This window comes from Mesoplodon densirostris, chromosome 1, assembly GCF_025265405.1.
Source record: "Mesoplodon densirostris isolate mMesDen1 chromosome 1, mMesDen1 primary haplotype, whole genome shotgun sequence".
In the NCBI taxonomy this organism is placed as follows: Eukaryota; Metazoa; Chordata; class Mammalia; order Artiodactyla; family Ziphiidae; genus Mesoplodon; species Mesoplodon densirostris.
The window spans coordinates 36,168,285-36,189,021 of NC_082661.1; the positions used below are offsets into that span (position 1 = coordinate 36,168,285).

The 20,737-nt window shown below is 37.3% G+C and overlaps 1 protein-coding gene across 1 annotated transcript in view; it reads right to left on the bottom strand.

Moving 5' to 3' along the window:
- Positions 1 to 5,332: 5,332 nt before the first annotated feature.
- BTAF1 (B-TFIID TATA-box binding protein associated factor 1) overlaps positions 5,333 to 20,737 on the bottom strand; it is a 95,006-nt gene continuing 79,601 nt past the window's right edge. The window contains exons 28-38 of the mRNA XM_060102021.1: positions 20,536 to 20,703; positions 18,277 to 18,354; positions 18,016 to 18,145; positions 15,656 to 15,797; positions 15,376 to 15,506; positions 13,732 to 13,857; positions 12,139 to 12,291; positions 9,660 to 9,871; positions 8,240 to 8,399; positions 7,666 to 7,836; positions 5,333 to 6,203 (exon numbers count right to left, since the gene is read on the bottom strand). Of these exons, the coding sequence (XP_059958004.1) occupies positions 6,060 to 6,203; positions 7,666 to 7,836; positions 8,240 to 8,399; positions 9,660 to 9,871; positions 12,139 to 12,291; positions 13,732 to 13,857; positions 15,376 to 15,506; positions 15,656 to 15,797; positions 18,016 to 18,145; positions 18,277 to 18,354; positions 20,536 to 20,703 (1,615 nt within the window). The 3' untranslated portion in view covers positions 5,333 to 6,059. The remainder of the gene's footprint in view (positions 6,204 to 7,665; positions 7,837 to 8,239; positions 8,400 to 9,659; positions 9,872 to 12,138; positions 12,292 to 13,731; positions 13,858 to 15,375; positions 15,507 to 15,655; positions 15,798 to 18,015; positions 18,146 to 18,276; positions 18,355 to 20,535; positions 20,704 to 20,737) is intronic.

Genomic DNA, 20,737 nt, shown 5'->3' on the forward strand with positions numbered 1-20,737 from the left:
AGCCAAACTGTTTTCCAAAGTGGCCATACCACTTTGCTCTGCATCTTCATCAGCAGTTCATATTGTCAGTTTTTAAAAATTTGAATTATTTTCATAGGTGTGTAATTGTAGTGGATATACCACTACACACTATTGGAAAAGATGTTGAACATCTTTTCATGTGCTTATTTGTCTTTCATATATCTTATTTGGTGATGTATCTGTTCAAATCTTTTGCTTGTTTTTAAATTGGGTTGCTTACTGAGTTTTAGAAGTTCTTTATGTATTCTTGATATGTTCAAGATATAAGCTTTTTATCAGATATATGATTTGGAAATATTTTCTCTCATGCTGTGGCTCTTCATTCTTTCTAGTGTCTTTCAAATAGTGGAAGTTCTTAATTTTTTCCAAAGTACAACTTACATTTTTTCTTCTATGGATCATGTTTATAGTATAATTTCTAAGAAATCTTTGCCCAACCCAACATCACAAAAATTTTCTCTGATGTTTTCTGTTTCTATAGAAGTTAAACGCCTTTGGGTTTATCATGTATGTCCATGTTTAACTTTGAATTAAATTTTGCATAAGATATAAGGTATGTTTGGAGTTGTGGGTTATTATTATTTTTTTAGCATATAGACACACACTTTTTGAAAAGATTATCTTGTCCATTGAGTTGCCTTAGCACCTTTGTAGAAAATCAATTGACTATTTAAGTGTCAGTATATTTGTAGGCAATCTGTTCTGTTCCATTAATCTGTCTTTATGCCAGTACTACACTCTCTTGACTACTATACATGTATAGTAAGCTTTAAAATCTGGCAGTGTAAGTCTTACAACTGTTTCCTTTTTCATAGTTTTCTTTGATTACTATGTTTCCTTTGCCTTTCCATATAAATTTTAGCATCAGTTTGATATGTACAAAATGTCCTCCTGGAAATTTTGATTGGAATTGCTTTGTGTCTATAGATCTGTATGGAGAGAACTGAAATCTTAACAATTTTGAGTTTTGAATCCGTGAACATAATATGTATCTCTATTTTTAAATATCTTTTTGATTTCCTTCATCAGCATTTTTATAGTTTTCAGCACACAAACCTTTTACATGTTTTCTAAGACTTATTTTATGGATTTTGGTGCTATTATATACAGTATGTTTAAAAATTTCAGTTTCCAATTTTTTATTGCCAAGTATAAAAATACATTTGACTTTTTGTATATTGACTTTGTATCCCAAGAACTTCCTAAACTCAATTCTAGTAACTTTCTTGTAGATTCTTCAGAATTTTCTACATAGACGTTGTAAGTCAAAAGTTTTGTCTCTTATTTTCTGATGTGTGTGCTTTCCTTTTATTGTCATGTTGCACAAGGAAGGACCTCAAGTATATCTTTGATCTATCTTTATGCCAATACTACACTCTCCTGAATAGGAGTGGAGAAAGTGGACACTGTATTTGTGATTTTAATTTCTTAAAATTTGCCAGGACTTGCATTATGGCTCAGCATATGGTCAGTTGTGGTGAATGTTCCACATGAGCTTCCAAAGAATGTATTCTGGAGTTGGTTATATCTAGGTATGTCAATTAAGTCACATTTGTCAACCATATTATTCAAATTGTCTGTATCCTGTTGCTTTTTTTTTTTTTTTTGCCTGCTTGTTCTACTGAAAGAGGTGTATTAAAATCTCTATGACCTTGGACCTGTCCATTTCCTTTTATGTAGTTGTCTATTTTCCTTTATGGATTTTGAGGTGTATATCAGTTTGGAGCTGTTATAACTTCCTGGTTAACTGAAATCACTTTATCATTATGAGGTACCCCTCTTTATTGTAAGTAATATTTTTTGCCTTGAGGTCTACTTCTTCTGAAATTAATGTAACCATATCAGTTGTTGGCTAAGGTATCCTTCCTCCTCACTGGTCTTTAAGCTTCTCCCATTGTGTTTGGTACAGAGCAGGAAGTGATCAATAAGTGTTGTGCATGTGACTGTCACTCAGTTTATATTTCAAATGTGAAATAACCATATATGTGATTTGTTTGTATATCCCTAAACAGTGTTTCATTTTTACCTGTTTTTAGTCTTTATATAGACTGAAACTATACATATTTTATTATTTTTTTCATTCAACATTGTTTTTGAGATTTATCCATGTTTTACTATAGTCAATGATTTTTCACTGCTGTATAGTACTTCACTATATAAATAACACCACAGGAGATCTCATTCAGTCCCGTACATTCCTTAAAAACACTATCTTCCAAATTTATATCTCTAGTCTTGACCTTTCCTTTGAGCTCTAGATTCAACATCTCTCCTTTGATATAACAAGGATCTCAATTTAACAACCGAAAGACAATTCTTGATTTCCTACTCTCCCCCTTCCCAATCTGTTCCTTTTTCAGTATTCCATATCTCCCCATGATACCATTCACCAAGCTGTACAAGAACCAAAATCGAGATGGAAACACATTTGGTTTTACATTGAGGCATTAGCAGGGGGACAGACTGACTTGACTGGGGTAAATATGGTGGGATATGATGAAAGTGAGAGAGATGGGCAGGGCCCAGAACATGTAGGGCTTGTATACTATGGTAAGGAGCTCAGATTCAGTATGAGTGTCATAGGAAGTCATGGGAGGCTTGGCAAGTGGGAAGACCAGTTAGGATACAGTAGTCCTGAAGAGTCAAGATGATGGTGGGAACTATAGCAGTAGTAGTAGAGATGGAGAATGGTGAACAGACTTGGAATATATTTTGGAGCCAGAGATGGTAGAACATGCTGATAGACTGGATGCAGGGGTGTGTAATAATTAGAGTTGTCAAAGACGACTTCATCTCTTTTCCCATATCCCATTCCTTCTGGACCCTCCTATGAACTGTATTATTAGGTGCTCTCATTCCATCTCCCATTTTTGCCTGCCCATTCATAGTTTCTATCAATCCATCTCTGTATCCCATCATAGATTTTATAAGATCAGTCTCCCAATTCACATTCTCTCTTCACCTGTGTCTAATCTGCATTGATGACTATCAAGTTTTCAATTTGTGACTTTTCATTTATGAATGTTTCAAATTTGCCTAACTTTTAAATAATGTTTTCCTTATTTTCATATCTAATTAATGATTATTTTATGGTCTTTCAGATTATTCTATTTGCAGTTTTTATTCTCTTTTTTAAAGATTTATTTATTTAATTTTTGGCTGCACTGGGTCTTAGTTGCAGCACGCAGGATCTTCGCTGAGGCATGCGGGATCTTTCATTGTGGCACGTGGGCTTTTTGTTGCGGCACGTGGGCTTCTCTCTAGTTGTGGCATGCAGGCTCCAGGGCATGTGGGCTCTGTAGTTGTGGCTCATGGGTTCCAGAGCACGTGGGCTCTGTTGTTTGCGGCACACAGGCTCTCTAGTTGTGACGCGTAAGCTCAGTAGCTGTAGCGTGGGCTTAGTTGCCCCGTGGCATGTAGGATATTAGTTCCCTGACCAGGGATCAAACCCTCGTCCCCTGCATTGTAAGGTGGTTTCTTCACTACTGGACCACCAGGGAAGTCCCTATTTGCAGTTTTGAAATAATGAATTTTCCTATTTGCATCTGCTGACTCTTCCTCCTGGTAGTTCATTGCCTCCTGTAGATTGTGTGTGAGTTTAATCTTAGAAGCTTTCCCCTGTGGTAATCCTAAGGAACCCTATGTGAAACTGTTCCTATAGGGCAGTTTTGTTTGCTTCTGCTAGGGTCCCGGAGTTGATATGTTATTTTCTTAATTTGTGGTTCTTATAGCTATACATTTAAAATAACCCAACCTTACTTACCTTTGGTACAGATATTCTGGGATTCTGATTTCTCACAGATGACTTTGTGATTCTGGGCTCTTGGACAGTTCTACTAGTCCTGTTTCAATACATGAACTCTTTGTGGCTTTATGGAGAGGATTAAGTTATAGCTCCACTTTCTCCTGTGAGCCTGAAACCATGGTTGTTGTCCCTACACAGATAGTAGGATCTCAGCCCCTATATTCAACAGAACTTCACTGGTTTAAGGGGAATTTACTAGAGACTGGTGGGAACCCTTTCTTTAAGCAGGAGGCCGTTTTTGATGTCTGACACTGATTTGTGTGACTAGCAAATATTTTGTTAATCGACACAACTCAAGTTTTTACTTTGTAGATTCACACTGAGTACTCTGGCACTTGATAACAGATGTTCCTGCAATCAATTTCACTTAGATTCCACTGATGCCAGCATGTATTCTGGGAAATTGGGAGGTCTATCTTTAATCGGGAGGTATAAGATTGTACTGGGATTAAATATTTGGAACAGATATGTGATGCAACACTGTTACTTTTCTGTAATTTCTATTATGCTCTTATAGTCCCCCCACTTCTGCCTCTGAGTGGTCACATTCCCAAACAGCTTCACTGTGCTATGTACAATGGATATTCTATATAAAGTCAAGAATTTCCTTTTTGTCTTCCACCAAATTTGACTATAAATCCTAAATAATGAAAAAATAACCATTTAATTAGTAAGAAAAAAGATCTTGAGCATTTTTAGACCATATCTAAACTAATAATCTTTTGCTTTTTCTAGTGATCATTTCCTACAAATAACACACAGTTGCACATATTTTTACAGTTAAATCTTTTTTTTTATTCTCTTGTGGAATGCTATGTTTAATGTTACAGTATGGTTGTCAAAGCTACTGAAATGTGACACATATCCATGTCTAAATGCCGCAGAACAGTATAACTTTATTTTAACAAAAAGTTATTTTACAGCTGAGGTCTGATGGTTTTGAAACCAATGCCTATGTGTATGGCCAGCCACAAACCTGGGGGATGTTTATTTCCTGTACATGTATATACAAATATATCCCATACATATATATGCACACAGGCATGTATTAATTTATGTGTGAAATATATAAAATTATATACATACACATACATGCATATCTATATACATATACCCACCCTCACTGTTGAGCTCACTTTTCTAACACTAACCAGCTTCATGCCCAATTACTGCTGCCCAGTATAACTACATGATTTTAGTGCCAATACCAAGCACCCTTTCGGATGCAGGATAGGTACATCTGTGCATATAGATATGTGTATTTATGTATGTTTGTGTGTATAAAGGAATCATTTCTCCCTTTTATGCTTCAGTCATGCATTACTACAATAAACAGTCTTTTCACCATAGGTTTTGAAATTCTAAACAGTGTAAAATCTACTTCTGGAAAACTGTATAGGTTCATAGTTACAAAAAATATATATATTTTATATATATATATATATATATATATATATATATATATATATATATATATATATATATATATATATGATTGAAACCTATTGAGTAGATATGTTCTCAGAATCTGGCTATATCCTAGCCCTTAGATAAATTAAAAGAACACCCTCTTAATAGGATGTTATGATAGCCTTAAATAGAACATTACCTGTATTTAGAATAGTTGATATATTTTAAAAGTTGACAAGATGATGTTAAAGATTTGAACAACACTATGCCTTTGCATTAAATATATAAAGTTTCCACCAAAGGATTGGTTCAATTCATTGTCTAAGATTTTCATGTTCCAAGAGTGACCAGTATTGTAGTCATTATTCTTAAAATTATGGCTCATTAAGGCTTTTATACAAAAAAAGCCCTAGTTTTAATCATTTATAAAAACAAGTTCTCTTTAAAAGGAAAAATGTACATGAACACTAACGTACTCATGGATATTATCCTGTACAAAGTGACTACTGTGTACAGATAGGAGGCTTGTTCCCAGTAAGAACACCTCATGGTAGCACATGTAAACCTGGTTTGGTTCCTCTGCTCTGCAGCTATTCAGCATGTAAAATTTAAACCATTTCACATTAACGTTTAAATTTAATACAGTGCAAATGTTTGAGAATAACTTGTTCCCCCCAGTGAAACAAGAACCAGCGTTATGCTGAATATTCTTCAGATCTATTTACACATTGAGCTAAAAAGTTCACCATAAACTTTGAAATTTGCTGAATATCAGCAGAAATGTTACTGAACTAGCAGCAATTGCATTTACAATATCTGATAGTTATTTGAGAGAATGCATGAACTTTTCCAGGCTGTACTCTGACTCGTATTGCTCTTGATCCCAAAGGTCGCTCAGGTTCTCAAGGACTGATTTCATACTTGCTTTTCCAGAAGTAGAGGTGTCAGCTTTTTCTGCTTTGCCATCCTTAAGAAACATTGGCAGAAAGATAAAATGAAAGATTAATTTCAGAAATTTTATTTTCCTTTAAAATATCATACTTGTTTCTAACATTGCACTTTTTCAACAGTTAAACACTTCAAAATATGGGGAAGTTCGTGAACTCATAAGATAGCCTATTCTATTTTCCCACAGCCCTAATAATTTATCATTTTATGCTTTTTATTTGAGAAGAATTTTAAGAACATTGCAAAGAACTCACTGTAACTGTGTCACTTGGCTTTGTCATTCTTCTCCCCTGTGTGTGTGTGTATATATATATATATACACACCTGTGTATATGTTAGTATTAGATACATAGTTAAATTATCAGCCTTTCCCAAAACCATTTGAGAGTAAGTTGTAGATATTATGCCCCTTTATCCCAAGAACAAGGACATTCTCTTACATAACCAAAGTACAAAGATCAAATTAAGGAAATTTAATATTGGTATATTAAGATGATCTCATATGTAGTCCATATTCAAATTTTGCCAATAAGATCCTTCCTTGGAACACCCCTTGAGCCCAGTTTCTGCTTGCTGAAAGTCACCCATAAGAATATTCTTTCAAACGGAATAAAATACATTTGAAGCAATCCATGTTTCTTTGAGCCTTTTTTTCTGGGTTACACAGATCCTGTTCTTTCAACCTCCCTTACATGACATGATTGGAGAACTTTTCTCCATTCTGGCCATCTTTTGGGGATTCACTGATTTGTTACTGTTTAAAATGCAGCACCCAGAACCAGACGGTATTCTAAATGTGGCTTAACACACACAGAGTAGAGTGGAACTACTTTCTCTCACATTTGGACACTATAATTCTGTTATTACAGCTAGTTTAATTGCATTATATAAGGCCATTTCTCACTTTAACTTACACTGAGTGTACAGTTGATTTTCTGAACCTACACAGGACTTTAAATCCAACCCTATTAGTTTTACATTAGACCAACCAATATTTCCAGCTGGTGCATCCTTTGATAATGGATTGTTATCTGATATATATTCGTTCCATCATCCACATTAACAACAATAGCTACTATTTATTATCTTCACAACTCTGTAGTCATATAGGCATTGTTATCCTGCCAAGGCTGAAGATGGTCAGAGAAATTAATTTGCCTCAGGTCGCCAGTTAACAGGAGGCAGGGCAAGAACCGCACACCCGGGTCTAGCTGGCTCCCGAAACAGCTATCCTGTAGCAGGTAGGGACTAAGGAAAGAAAACCTGGGGAGGACACTGGAGACATCCATCAGAAAGTCAGACCTTCAAACATCCCCTCGTATCCTGGAGAGTTTTCTCTGGACATCAAAAATTCCCTCAAAGGGTTGTCTAGGTGATACTAAAGTGAATGACTTTTGCTGTTCCTTTTAATACTTTTACCAAGCAGTCCCAGGAAGTCTGTGAACACATTAACGATACAACAAATTGTGTAAGTTCTTTACCTTATCAAGAGTAAACAGATCAAGGAGTTGATCTGTCCCCATACTCTGCAAACTAGAATTCTCTTGGCTAATAACAGTATTTGCTATGTTCATCTTGAATTTCTGCAAACCCATTATTTTCTCTTCCAACGTTCCTCTGGTTATCAATCGGTACACGTTAACCACACGTTTCTGAATGAGAAAAAGAAGTTAAGTAACTGTAGCAAGAATAAATGGGTAAGTAAATTTTGAGATTTACCAAGTCAGAGGGCTTGCATACTTGTACTAAGTAAGTACTTAACTACCATTGAATTAGGATTGGGTTTTCTTTATTTATCTGTGCCCATGACCTTAAAATGTTTGTAGACGATCACAGAATATTAGATCACAGAATATGGACAGTTTCCCAGGTTTTCTTAGCCCAAGCACCTCATTTAATGCATGAGGAAATGGTGCCACAAAATTAAGTGACTTGCCTAACGTCACAACACTTAACTAACATAGGAGCAGGAACTTAAACCAAGGCTTCCTGTCTTTTGCAGGGAGTTATTTTTCCCAGTGCACAAGTTAACACCTGTGAGTGTTGACTTTTTACCTGCCCAATGCGATGGGCCCGGTCCATGGCTTGTAGATCACGCATGGGATTCCAGTCATGCTCCACAAATACCACTGTGTCAGCGCCTGTTAAGTTAAGCCCCAGGCCACCAACGTGAGTTGTAAGTAAGAGAACATCTATGGATGGATCGTTGTTAAACCTAAAAACATAGATATTAAAAAATAAAATTAGTACATTTCTTCCTAAAGTTCAATAGAAACTGAACTGTTTGTTTAATAAAAATTAAAGAGCACAAATGAGAACACTGCTTTATAATCCACGACATAAGACATTTCTGTGACCACCTGAGTTCAGACTATCTTCTTTTAATATACATAACATCTTTAGTAGTAGAAAGAAGGTATTCTAGAACATCAGAAATTTCATACCTAGCAATTAAGTCCAATTGCAAAATGGATGCAAAAACGGAACACTAATTATAATAATTAAGACAAAACCCAACTACGAACCTTTAACATATGGAGACAGAAGAGTGTAAAGAAAGGTTAGATCAGTCAGGGAAGGTAGAAGATTAGCGTGCTGAGGGTTGCTAAAATTGTACTAGTCCTAGAAGATATTGACAAAGGACATCTGGTAGCTTCTAGGAAAAAGAAAAACTAACATTACTAAGCTACCATTTATTACTCACTCTGAGTCAAGCAATGGGCTTTGTACTTTATATGCTTTATGTTATTTGTTACAATAGCTCTACTCTATAAGATATTATTATTATCTGAGAGACTCTCAGGCTGTGTGGATAATAAACAGGCCCAAGAGAACACTGCCTCAATGGTAGAGTCAGAGTCAAACCTGGGTTCAAAGTCCCTTCGTGGGTCTCTAACTGTTTGTGCCTAAAAATCTCTTAGGGATGCTTGTTAAAAATGCTCACTCTTGAAGTCAGCAGGCCTGGGACAGAACCTAGGAATATGCATTTTTAAAAACGAACCCCTGAGATTTCCAAAGCAGAGGGAGGAGACCACACGTAAGAAACACTGCACTCAGTGATTCTGCTTCCAAGTGAGGCCGGCTTCCAACTTGTTTTCAGCAGAGACAGAGGGATCAGGATAAAGAGCTTAGTCAAGCCATTCGTTTGCTTCCTCCTGCCCCAACCCCCATAAACAGATGAGGGGAAAGTAGTTATCTCTATTTTTTGTTGATGCCTTAAATTTCTTTCATGCCCTTAGGAGTGCTTTCCTAATACAGTCACTCTTTTTTCCCCCTAACTAAACAAACTATTCAATTATATTTCTGCAGTTCTGTATTTTAAAAAGGTAAAGATTTAGTTGGGTTGAATTACACAACAAAAAAACACATTTGCAAATATCTAGCCAAAGAAGATACTTCATGAGGCAAACTTCTATGTAAGTAATAATAATAAATTGACTATAACTTGATTTGTAAGATTTTAGAAGCCACTTACCGTGAAACAATGGAATGCCTCTGGCCAGGAGGTATGCTACCATCTAATCTCAAGTAAGTGACAGAGGGTAAGTGAGGTTTGAGAAGATCATGCTCTACTATATCAAGCATGCTTTTAAGCTGACAGAAGATCAGTATCCTGTGCTGGGCTACAACAGACTCTGTGCCACTCTCGGAAGTGCTGCCATTTCCCAAACCACAGTCCAACAGCAACTTGAAAAAAGAATCAACTGTTACACAGATGTCCAATAAAAGTAGGCAGTCAATCTCACCAAAATAAATATTCCTCTTTGTGGTGAGAAAAGGTTAACTTACCTGTGACCTGAAAAGCAGATTAGCATCTGGGGCTCTCATTTATAACATTTTCTACACTAGCCCGTGTGAAATCTAAAATCTTCATCCATTAGTTATTCTCAATAAAATTTAAGCCAGAATAACTACAAAACGCTAAAATAATAAAGTCCAGATTTTACAATAAGATCTTAATTTTTAAGGCTAGAAAAACTAAATGGTATTAACATTTACATTAACTTGAAATTGGTTCCTTTAACCTTTTCAAATTTCAGAATTTTTTAAAACTCCATTTTTAAAAGTTATACCAAGAGTGACATGAACAAATGGCAGAGCAAGCAGTCCCTAGAAAAATTAATTCCAGTGATCCACACTGACACACATTATAATCAAGCTGTTGAAAGACAAAGACAAAAAGCAAAATCTTGACGACAGCAAGAGTAAAGTGACCACCCCCCCCCCACCACATGACCTGTGGGATCTTCGTCTCCCAACCAGGGATCAAACCCGGGCCCTGGCAGTGAAAGTGCCAAGTCCTAACCACTGGACTGCCAGGGAATTCCCAAAAGTGACTTCATGTAAAAGGGATTCTCAATGAGATGAACACCTCTTTTCTCATCAGACACCATGGAGGACATGACGAAGAAAGTTAAAAGACCATCTATAGAATGGGAGAAAGTATTTGCAAATCATATATCTGATAAAGGCATAATATCTAGAATATAAACTAAAACTCAACCAAAAGACAAACAACCCAATGAAAAAACAGTCAAAGGACTTAAACAGGCATTTCTCCAAAGAATATATACAAATGTCCCAATAAGCACATGAAAAACAACATCATTAGTCATTTAGGAATAGCAAATCAAATCAACAATGTGATACCACTTCATACCTATTGTGATGGCTATACTTAAAAAAGGAAAGGGCTTCCCTGGTGGCGCAGTGGTTGAGAGTCTGCCTGCCGATGCAGGGGACACGGGTTTGTGCCCCGGTCCGGGAGGATCCCACATGCCGCGGAGCGGCTGGGCCCGTGAGCCATGGCTGCTGAGCCTGCACGTCCGGAGCCTGTGCTCCGCAGCGGGAGAGGGCACAACAGTGAGAGGCCCACGTACCGCAAAAAAAAAAAAAAAAAAAAGGAAAATAAGTGTTGATGAAGATGTAGGGAAATCAGAACCCTGGCACATAGCTTGGGAATGTAAATGTTGCAGCCAGTGTGGAAAGCAGTTTGGCAGTTCCTGAAAAAGTTAAACATGGAATTGCCATATAATCCAGCAATTCCACTCTTAGGTCTAATATCTAAAAGAACTAAAAAGAGGGACTCAAACAGATACAAGCTAATGTTCATTGCAGCATTATTCATAATAGCCAGAAGATGGAAACAACCCAAGTGTCATCAACACATGACTGGATAAACAAAATGTACTGGTGGTGGTAATAACAACAACAACAAAGGACTATTAGCCGGCCATAAAAATGAATGAAGTACTGATATGTGCTCTAACATGAATGAACCTTGAAAATAAGTGAAATAAGCCAGGCACAAAAGAACGATATAATTCCACTTACATGAAATATTTAGAACAGGCAAATTCATACGGACAGAAAGTAGATTAGAGGTTCCCTGGGATTACAGAAAGGGGAGTGGGAAGTTATTGCTTAACAGGTACAGTTTCTATTTGGTTGATGGAAAAATTTTGGAAATAAACAGGGGTGATGGTTACATAACACTGTGAATGTTATTAATGCCATAGAATTCTACACTTAAAAATGGTTAAAACGGCATATACTATGTTATATATTTTACCACAATTTTAAAAAAAGCTGTATCAGGGCTTCCCTGGTGGCACAGTGGTTGAGAGTCCGCCTGCCAATGCAGGGGACACGGGTTCGTGCCTTGGTCCGGGAAGATCCCACATGCCGTGGAGCGGCTGGGCCTGTGAGCCATGGCTGCTGAGCCTGTGCGTCCGGAGCCTGTGCTCCACAATGGGAGAGGCCACAACAGTGAGAGGCCCGCGTACCGCAAAAAAAAAAAAAAAAAAAAAAAGCTGTATCAAAAATTTAACAAACCAAATTTAAAAATAAAAGAAATAGTAAACACCTCAGTAATCTTTTGGAAAAGCAAATTTACCTACTGTTACAGACCAAGAATGTACAATACACATCCAACACTTAAAAGACCTACTTACTTGTTTCAAAGCCGAGAGTTTAGGGGCATGTTGAATATCATGGAGAGAAGAATTCTGCACCACAAGTTTTTCAGTAGTACTCTTGAACTCTGGATGTTGAGGTGTTAAGACTAATGCTGGATGGTTGCACAGTTTACGTAGGTACTGTAATGCCTTTAAGAAAGGGGAAGAAAGTATACACAAGTCTCCTTCACATGCCACCAATGTTCCTATCTCAGGATCTTCCTGTGCTAGTCCGTCCATCTAAAATGCCTTTCTTCCCCTTCTCACTACTCCTCTGCTCGTTGTTCAAGGAACAGTTCAAGTACCTCATCTGTGATGTCTTCATCTGTGCTTCTTACACAACTTGTATTCATTTTTGTGACAGCATTTATAACTCATATAAATTGTACTGTTTATGTCTGTCTCCCCCACTAGACAATGAGCTTCTCGTGAAAGAATGTCTTATTTATTAGCTCCTAGCTAACCCTTTCCCACTCAAAGTGCCTGATAATGCTGATAGATGATTCTAGAACTAGACATCATTTTCTAAAGAAAGGTTTCTCAAACTTCAGTGGGTATAAAAACTTCTTGAGGACCTTATAAATCTGTAAATCTCTCCCCTCTACACAGTATTTTGATTCAACAGGTCTGGTGGTGGGAAGGGTAAGGTGGAACTAGGTGGTTGTGTTTCAAGTGGTTGTGTTTGAGAATCAGAACCCCCTCAGGTCTTTTCTTTCTCCGATTCAGCCATACCCTTTACCTTTTGTCATTTACTTGGCTTATAGTTTGGGTCTCAACTGTATCCGTAAGCACTATGACAGAAACTGTGGGAGAGGTATAAGCCTTCAAAATCACCTTTTCCCATTTCTATCTTTAAAACTGCTACAAGTATTTAATTTATTGGTGACAAGGGGTTTGGAAGGTATTCTACAGTGGAATATTTCAAAAGGGAAAGAAAAAAAGTGAGTTGATACTATCTCTTTTTTCTCAAGCACATTCATCATCTGTCTCAGGACTTCTGTGCTTTATGTATCCTCTGCCTGGAATCACTCCCCCCCACCACATATCTGCATGCCTCAATCTTCCTTCAGATCTTCGCTCAAATGTCACCTTCTCAGTGACATCCCTGATCACTCTATTGAAAACCACAACCTACCGTGACTCCTATACTGTATAACCCCATACTTGCCTTTATTTTCTTTTACATGATATATATATTTTACTTAATCATTTTTCACCTCTACAAGGGAAGGGGTCTGTTTTGTCCACTGCTTTAATTAACCCCTGAGGTTAGAAAAATTACTGCCTTGTGGTAGATGTTCAAATATTTTTTGAATAGAAAATAAAAGGTTCTCTATTTTAAAACCCTTCTTTTCATGTAATATATAAACATATATTGCGGTTTTTACTTTAATTTTAATATTAAATCACTTATTAATTACTAATTATGAATATGAGAATAAATTAAATTGGTACTTTTACCTATTTTCAAGAATGTATACACAACAGTGAAAAAAACTAAATAAATCCGTATTTCAGTGTTCCATGTAAAAATTGCTGCACTGAAGAACATTGTTCAACAACATTTAAAAAGTGGACTGTAATATATACCTGGAATACATGGCCTGTAGCTTTAAGCTTTGGTTTTTCAGTTTCTTCAGAAAGTGCAGCTGAAGAAACTGTTTCATCAACATCACACTTGGCACGAGACTTAGCAAAATCCTCATAGAGCTGAACCTGTAAAATTCCCCCCATGAAAGCAATAAGTATATTTATTTTCAATTGTTCAAAACATAACTAGCAAAGGCCAATAAAAGCAGTAATTTAAATCAGCCCTCATCAAAGAAAATAAATTATGATACCTATATTTCACTACTTGATTACAGATGATCCACTGCATTTTGGTAAATTCCTTTTAAATTACATTTAGAAAACAAGTTTAACACATTGTTTGGCTGCTAAAATATTTTAAAAAATAGTCAAATAGTCCTAGACGCAATTTTTCCACTCTGTTCAAGAAGAGAAATACATTACCAATAAAAGAGAACTTTAACCCTTACAAGTAAATGAGGAAATCTTCCTTAAGTGAAGTTATATGGTCAAGACCCTAATAATGTGAAAGGGAAGAGAATCTAGAGTGCTAGAGAACAGAAGTCAGAGAATAAAAACCTGCAGGTGCAAAACGAACCCAAATGTCACTTCCCTCCCCAGCCCCCTTCCTCCAGACTACTTAAATGTGTTTTATGAGGATGTTGTAATACCACCACCAGTATATCACCTCAGGTTTTTTCATATGGCACCTTTTCTTTATTATACTTAACTTTAGAAAGTCTTCATTTCATTACCTCTAAAAATTTTCCTTCAAGAAATATTAATCCAATTTTTACAAATGAGGGATGGAGGCTCAGAGAGATGAGGTAGATAATATAAATGACCACAGAGCTCTTAGCATCTAAATTAGTGTCCTGTCCACTAAACTCAAATTGTATAGATAAATACTAAAAGGTTAAATGTCTATACACTGGAGGGAAAGAAGCAATTTTCCAGGTATGTCTGTATATCTTTTATTCATTTGACCATACTAAATCAACTCTAATACTGAAACAGACTGATGCTCACTAACCTAGAACACAAAGTAAATGTTCAAACAGAAAATTCTGCTTATAGGCCATATCTTACTAAGACAAGAGACAGTTTCCCCTTACAAAAATACTGCACAGGGAAAGGCATACAATAAATTCCTCTGATAATGGTCTCTATGTACAAAATCAGAACTGTGCAGAAGCCAATACTTATTTTGAAAATTTACTGGCAATACTTTAAAAGGGACAAGGTCCCACTTCCCAACTCAGCCCTGATGTATACACCTATAATGCTGCTGTAAGGATATGACATTATAGGCCGACTCCTGGCCCTTATAAAACATTGGCTTACTTCTTTATCATTTTAACCTTCCAACTTTTTCAATTAACTAGACATATATAACAAAGCAATTATGATACTGGATTTTGTTTTAATGCTATATTCAAAATGCACATACCCAAATGTGTACTTACATATCCAAACAGATTCATTTAGGTTTTACCTACAACTGTCTGAAACTGAATATTCCTGAAGTCTAAGGAAGTAGAAGCTAGATAAGAGTGATAAACCAAAGGCTAAATCCCCTTTATTCAATACTTTTGTGGCTTGTTCAAAACATTCCCCTAATAAACATCCACCACCAACCACAATTGCGATCACCAGATTCCTAACCTGGAGAGTACTAAGAGTACAGTAATAGTCTTGAATAATTTTGGGTGGTAGATCCTGCAAAACATCTTCTTTCATTCTTCTCAAAAGAAATGGCAGGACTTGGCGGTGCAGTGCATCCATCGCGAGAACACCTATTAATAATAAGAGAGTTAACTTTATTCTATTTATTATTATTATTATTATTAATTTTTCTTAATAATAAGATTAAATGGCTTCCCAAAAGTTAGATATAAATTATATTCACTTGTACAGAGTATATAACTGTATCTCTTTTTCATACCTGCTTCTTGTTCACGACTGGAGCTTCGAGCATCCCTACTTGCTAATATAGGTTTACCGTATCGTGCAGCAAACTGGCGTTCAGTCCCCAAAAATCCTGGCATGAGGAAATCAAATAATGACCACAGCTCCAAAACGTTGTTCTGAATATAAGAAAGGAACACCAGTTATCTTGTGTACTAGGATTATTTCCTTATACTTAAAAATGGAACATTAATGAAAGCCCACTGTGATGACATAGATTATCACCACATTTTTGGGTATAAGTCTATATATACATATATTTTAAAGATTTTTTTGATGTGGACCACTTTTGAAGTCTTTATTGAATTTGTTACAATATTGCTTCTGTTTTCTGTTTTGTTTTTTTGGCCATGAGGCATGTGGGATCTTAGCTCCCCGACCAGGGATCAAACTCGCACCCCCTGTGAAGGCAAAGTCTTAACCACTGGACCGCCAGGAAAGTCTCTATGAGTCTATATTTTAACGTGTAAAATCTGCAGAAAATACTCTATCCTATTTGGAGGAAACTTTCAAGTCTCTTCCACCAGAATAAACCTTGGTCCATGGTATTTAAATCCTACTGGTAGGTTCCATCAAGTAGTAAATAGAAGAGGAGAAAGATGAATACATGTCTGATTCTTTTAACTTTGAGACTCAGATTAGCAGCAAGATTTAAGAAATCTGGCCAATACCACCATTTCTTCAATACAGGAAAACCTAGAAGAGTTTGGTTATAGGTCGTCTACCCAGTATTTATGGGTCATGAGGAACAGGCACAGGTTCTTTCCAATCCTGTTGGAGTTTCATGAAAAAAGAAAAAAAGAAATCAACACTTTTTCATTTTGGAGGCTTTCCCACTATGTGTGGATGCTAAGGTACCATCCCATCTGTTTACCCCTTCCAGAAGCCCTCCTCACCATGCTCAAGCAGTGGGTCACCATGCTGGGCTGCCATTCTATATTGAAACCCTTCTAATTCCACTTAGAGACTGCCCCATGACTCATGGGCTACCATGGCTGTTTGGTGCAGAAACCCACCCACCTTACAGCTTCAGAGCTAAACAACTGAGGTATGGAAGGGGAAAAGAGAGCCTTTAAGCAAACAAATACTTCTTTTGTTGTGAGAGCTATAATCAATTTTAAAATACTGTGAAGTTTCCGTATAAGCAAAACAAATCTTGATATGTCAAACCTAAAGAGTGATTTTTCCCCTTATTTATTTAGGCTGTGCTGTGTGGCATGCGGGATCCTAGTTCCCAACCAGGGATCAAACCTGTGCCCCCTGCACTGGGAGGGCAGAGTCTTAACCACTGGACAACCAGGGAAGTCCCCCCCCCCTTTTTTTTTTTGCGGTACGCAGGCCTCTCACTGTTGTGGCCTCTCCCGTTGCGGAGCACAGGCTCCAGACGCGCAGGCCTAGTGGCCATGGCTCACGGGCCTAGCTGCTCCGCAGCATGTGGGATCTTCCCGGACCGGGGCACGAACCTGTGTCCCCTGTATCGGCAGGAGGACTCTCAACCACTGCGCCACCAGGGAAGCCCCCCTTTTTCCCTTTTAAATGTACTTTTTCTTACTTCCATTAAATTTTCATATGTTTATAATTATGTTCTCTATTGTGGTTATTAAAATCTGAAGTGCTTACTTAATAGACAAAACCATAATACTTTAGTAGTCAGTCCATCACCAAAAATAAATTTAAAAGAAAAGTAATAAATACATAAAGAACCATCATTTTTTTAAGAGTCAGAAGCAATCTTAGAGGTCACTTGGTGTCTACCCTCCTATCAACTGGAGAATGATGGAGGGTATCTTCCCATCAGACTTGGCTATCCAAGCTAGATGTGAACATTTGCAACCAATTCCTCTGGAAGATAAGAGAATCTCTCAAAAATATCTAAAGGCATCTACATACTCAGCCATCTCCTTCCTTTTCCAAGATAAATGGTTACAATCTCTTTCCTTCAATTGCTTCCTAACCTCAGGTATTCATACCTCTCCTATATGATGAGTAACCTCTGAATCATCTCTAGCTTTTCAATGTTAAATCAAATTGTATTATACTGCAGAAGGAAAATGGCCAATGTGGAAGAAAATGTGACTAATGTCTCCCATACTTTGGACATAAGACTTATGTTTACATAGCCTAAAATTACATTTTAAATATGAGATTTAAAACCTAGTTTGCTCAGATACTGCTACATACCAAATGAACCATTATAAAAGCAAGACAATTATTGGAAATTATCATTCCTATAAACTAAAAAAACCTCTTTAATTCACTGTCAAATGCCAAGCCTTCTCTCCACATGGCAAATATTAAAAAAAAAAAAAAAAAAAAAAAAAAACGGTAAATAATTACCTGGATTGGTGTTCCAGAAAGAATAATCCTATAATTAGCAGTCAGTTGTTTTACTGCTTTTGACAATTTTGTTTTTCCATTTTTGATGACATGGCCTTCATCAAGAATACAGTAGTTAAATTTAATATTTCTGAAGAAAAACAAAAAATGTTAGCATCTTTTACTATATGTCAGGAACAATATGAAGTCTTTGAGGCAGGAAAATACTAAGTCTCTCTGAATTTGATACTAAGTCTTTCTTTAAAAAAGTTTAATTCTTACCTAAAGAAATCTATGTCGTTTCTCACAACATCATATGAAGCCACTATCAGATTGTGCCTTTTCACCTGATGCTGTAACCTGTATTTAAAAATACATAAGATTACAAAATGGGGAATCTGCCAAGTTTGTAATAATGCTTTCAAAGGGAAAACCACAGATGCCATTGTATAAAGTGCTTTCAATCTACCTACTAAGCCCAATATTCCCTTCTGCTTACTCTACATCCATGACCCTGATACCTGAAGGCCATTCTTCTTATGACTTGCCCTTGTTGCCCTAACTCAGTCTGATTAGAAAAGAGACAGGTACCTGACTTAAAATGTGGAGGTCATTTTAACTTTATTTGCCAACACCTCTTCCTTGGAGGCACTCACTATTCCTTCACCATTCCATGTTGTGCTGGGGGGTAGACGGGGAGCTATCAATCACACGTCCCCATAATCACCAAAGAGATGAAGCATTTTAATCAGGTCAAGCCATTCACAATATTTTATCCCCTGACCACAAAGACTGGTTTGGGGGCATGACCCAGTCAAGGCCAGTCAGTCATCTCAAGTACTGATATATTCATGATGGGAGAGAGAAGATTTCTGTTTATTATAGTTGCCAAGCTAGGAGAATGTAGGCCTAAGACTGCCCATGGTCATCTTACCTACCAACAGTAGACTGAAGTCCAGTAGAGATCAACAGAACAAGTTATACATGGGGAAGAATAGTAAATTAGATGTACCTGAAGCAAGAATTCACCCCCTGAGATTCTCAATTTAATTAATGAATTTGCTATTTGCTTAAGCTAGTCTGAGCTGAGCTTCTACCACTTATAAATGGATGAATTCTTTTTTTTTTTTTTTTTTTTTTTTTTTGCGGTATGCGGGCCTCTCACTGCCGTGGCCTCCCCCGTTGCGGAGCACAGGCTCCGGACGCGCAGGCCCAGCGGCCATGGCTCACGGGCCCAGCCGCTCCGCGGCATATGGGATCCTCCCAGACCGGGGCACGAACCCGTATCCCCTGCATCGGCAGGCGGACTCTCAACCACTTGCGCCACCAGGGAGGCCCTGGATGAATTCTTTTACAATAAATTCTTTAAGAGTACAAGCTGTTGAGCTGCCTGTGTTCCAGTCTTCATTTAACTAGCTGAGTGACCTTCTTCCCAGACCCCATGTCTTAGACTCCTCATCTGCAAACTGGGAACAATAATAGTACCCATACCTCATAAGGTAATTATGAGAATACACAATTTTACATAAATGTAAATAAAACTGCTTAGAATAATGCCTAGCCAGTAAGTGCTCAATATATGTTAGCTATTATTAACAGGAGGGCAGCAAATATATGGACTAATCAGCAATCTATGACTATCCAAGCTTTAAAAGATGAACTGAAATCAGGGCTTCCCTCGTGGCACGGTGGTTAAGAATCCGCTTGCCAATGCAGGAGACACGGGTTCAAGCCCTGGTCCAGGAAGATCCCACATGCCATGGAGCAACTAAGCCTGTGTGCCACAACGACTGAGCCTGCGCTCTAGAGCCCACGAGCCACAACTACTGAGCCCGTATGCCACAACTACTGAAGCCCGTGCACCTACAGCCCATGCTCTGCAACAAGAGAAGCCACAGCAATGAGAAGCCTGCGCACCACTATGAAGAGTAGCCCCTGCTTGCCGCACCTAGAGAAAAGCTCATGTGCAGCAACAAAGACCCAGTGCAGCCAAAAATAAATAAATAAATTTATTTTAAAAAAAGATGAACTGAAATCAATGATATACCACTCTTCAACATTTGTATTTAGGAACAGAGATGTACTAGTTGATAGAAGGTAAAACTAATAGAACTCTAGTGTTTCTATGGTATCAGGGCAGCTAGAGCAAGCCACTGTGGACCAAAAGCATTTTTGAGGAGAGAGAAGAAGAAAGAGGGAGCACTTAGGGAAAGTGAGTAGAAAACGAGGATACAACAGAAGCACCTAGAAGATACTATGATCAGAAGACTTCAAAGAAAGGCATAGAGAATGGTTTTGGTTCCTGACAGTTTCCTAGCTCCAAAACTTAGAAAGCCCAACTGATTGTTAACAATGGCTAAAGTCCTTGAATTATGATGAGTCTCACTGATTATATCTTTAAATTCACTCACCTTTCTTAAATAAGTAAGTTCCTATGTCTGACAACCAAAAAAGCTAACTAGAATTCATTTTTAATCGATTTTATTCTTCCAAACTACTTAAAGCAAAAGATAAAACATTTTTTGGTTGTACAGTTCTTACCTTATTCTTTCGGTGGGAGGTCCAGTATAATGCAATGGATTGAGATATTCTCTGGAGCAAAATTTACCTACTTCATCCACCCAATGACCTGTTAATGTTGGCGGACAAACCACCAAGGAAGGAAGTGGCATACATTCTGCCAATTTTGATCTTGCATATTCCTGGGCCCTTTGACAGCAAAACACAATGAATTAACCAGCTT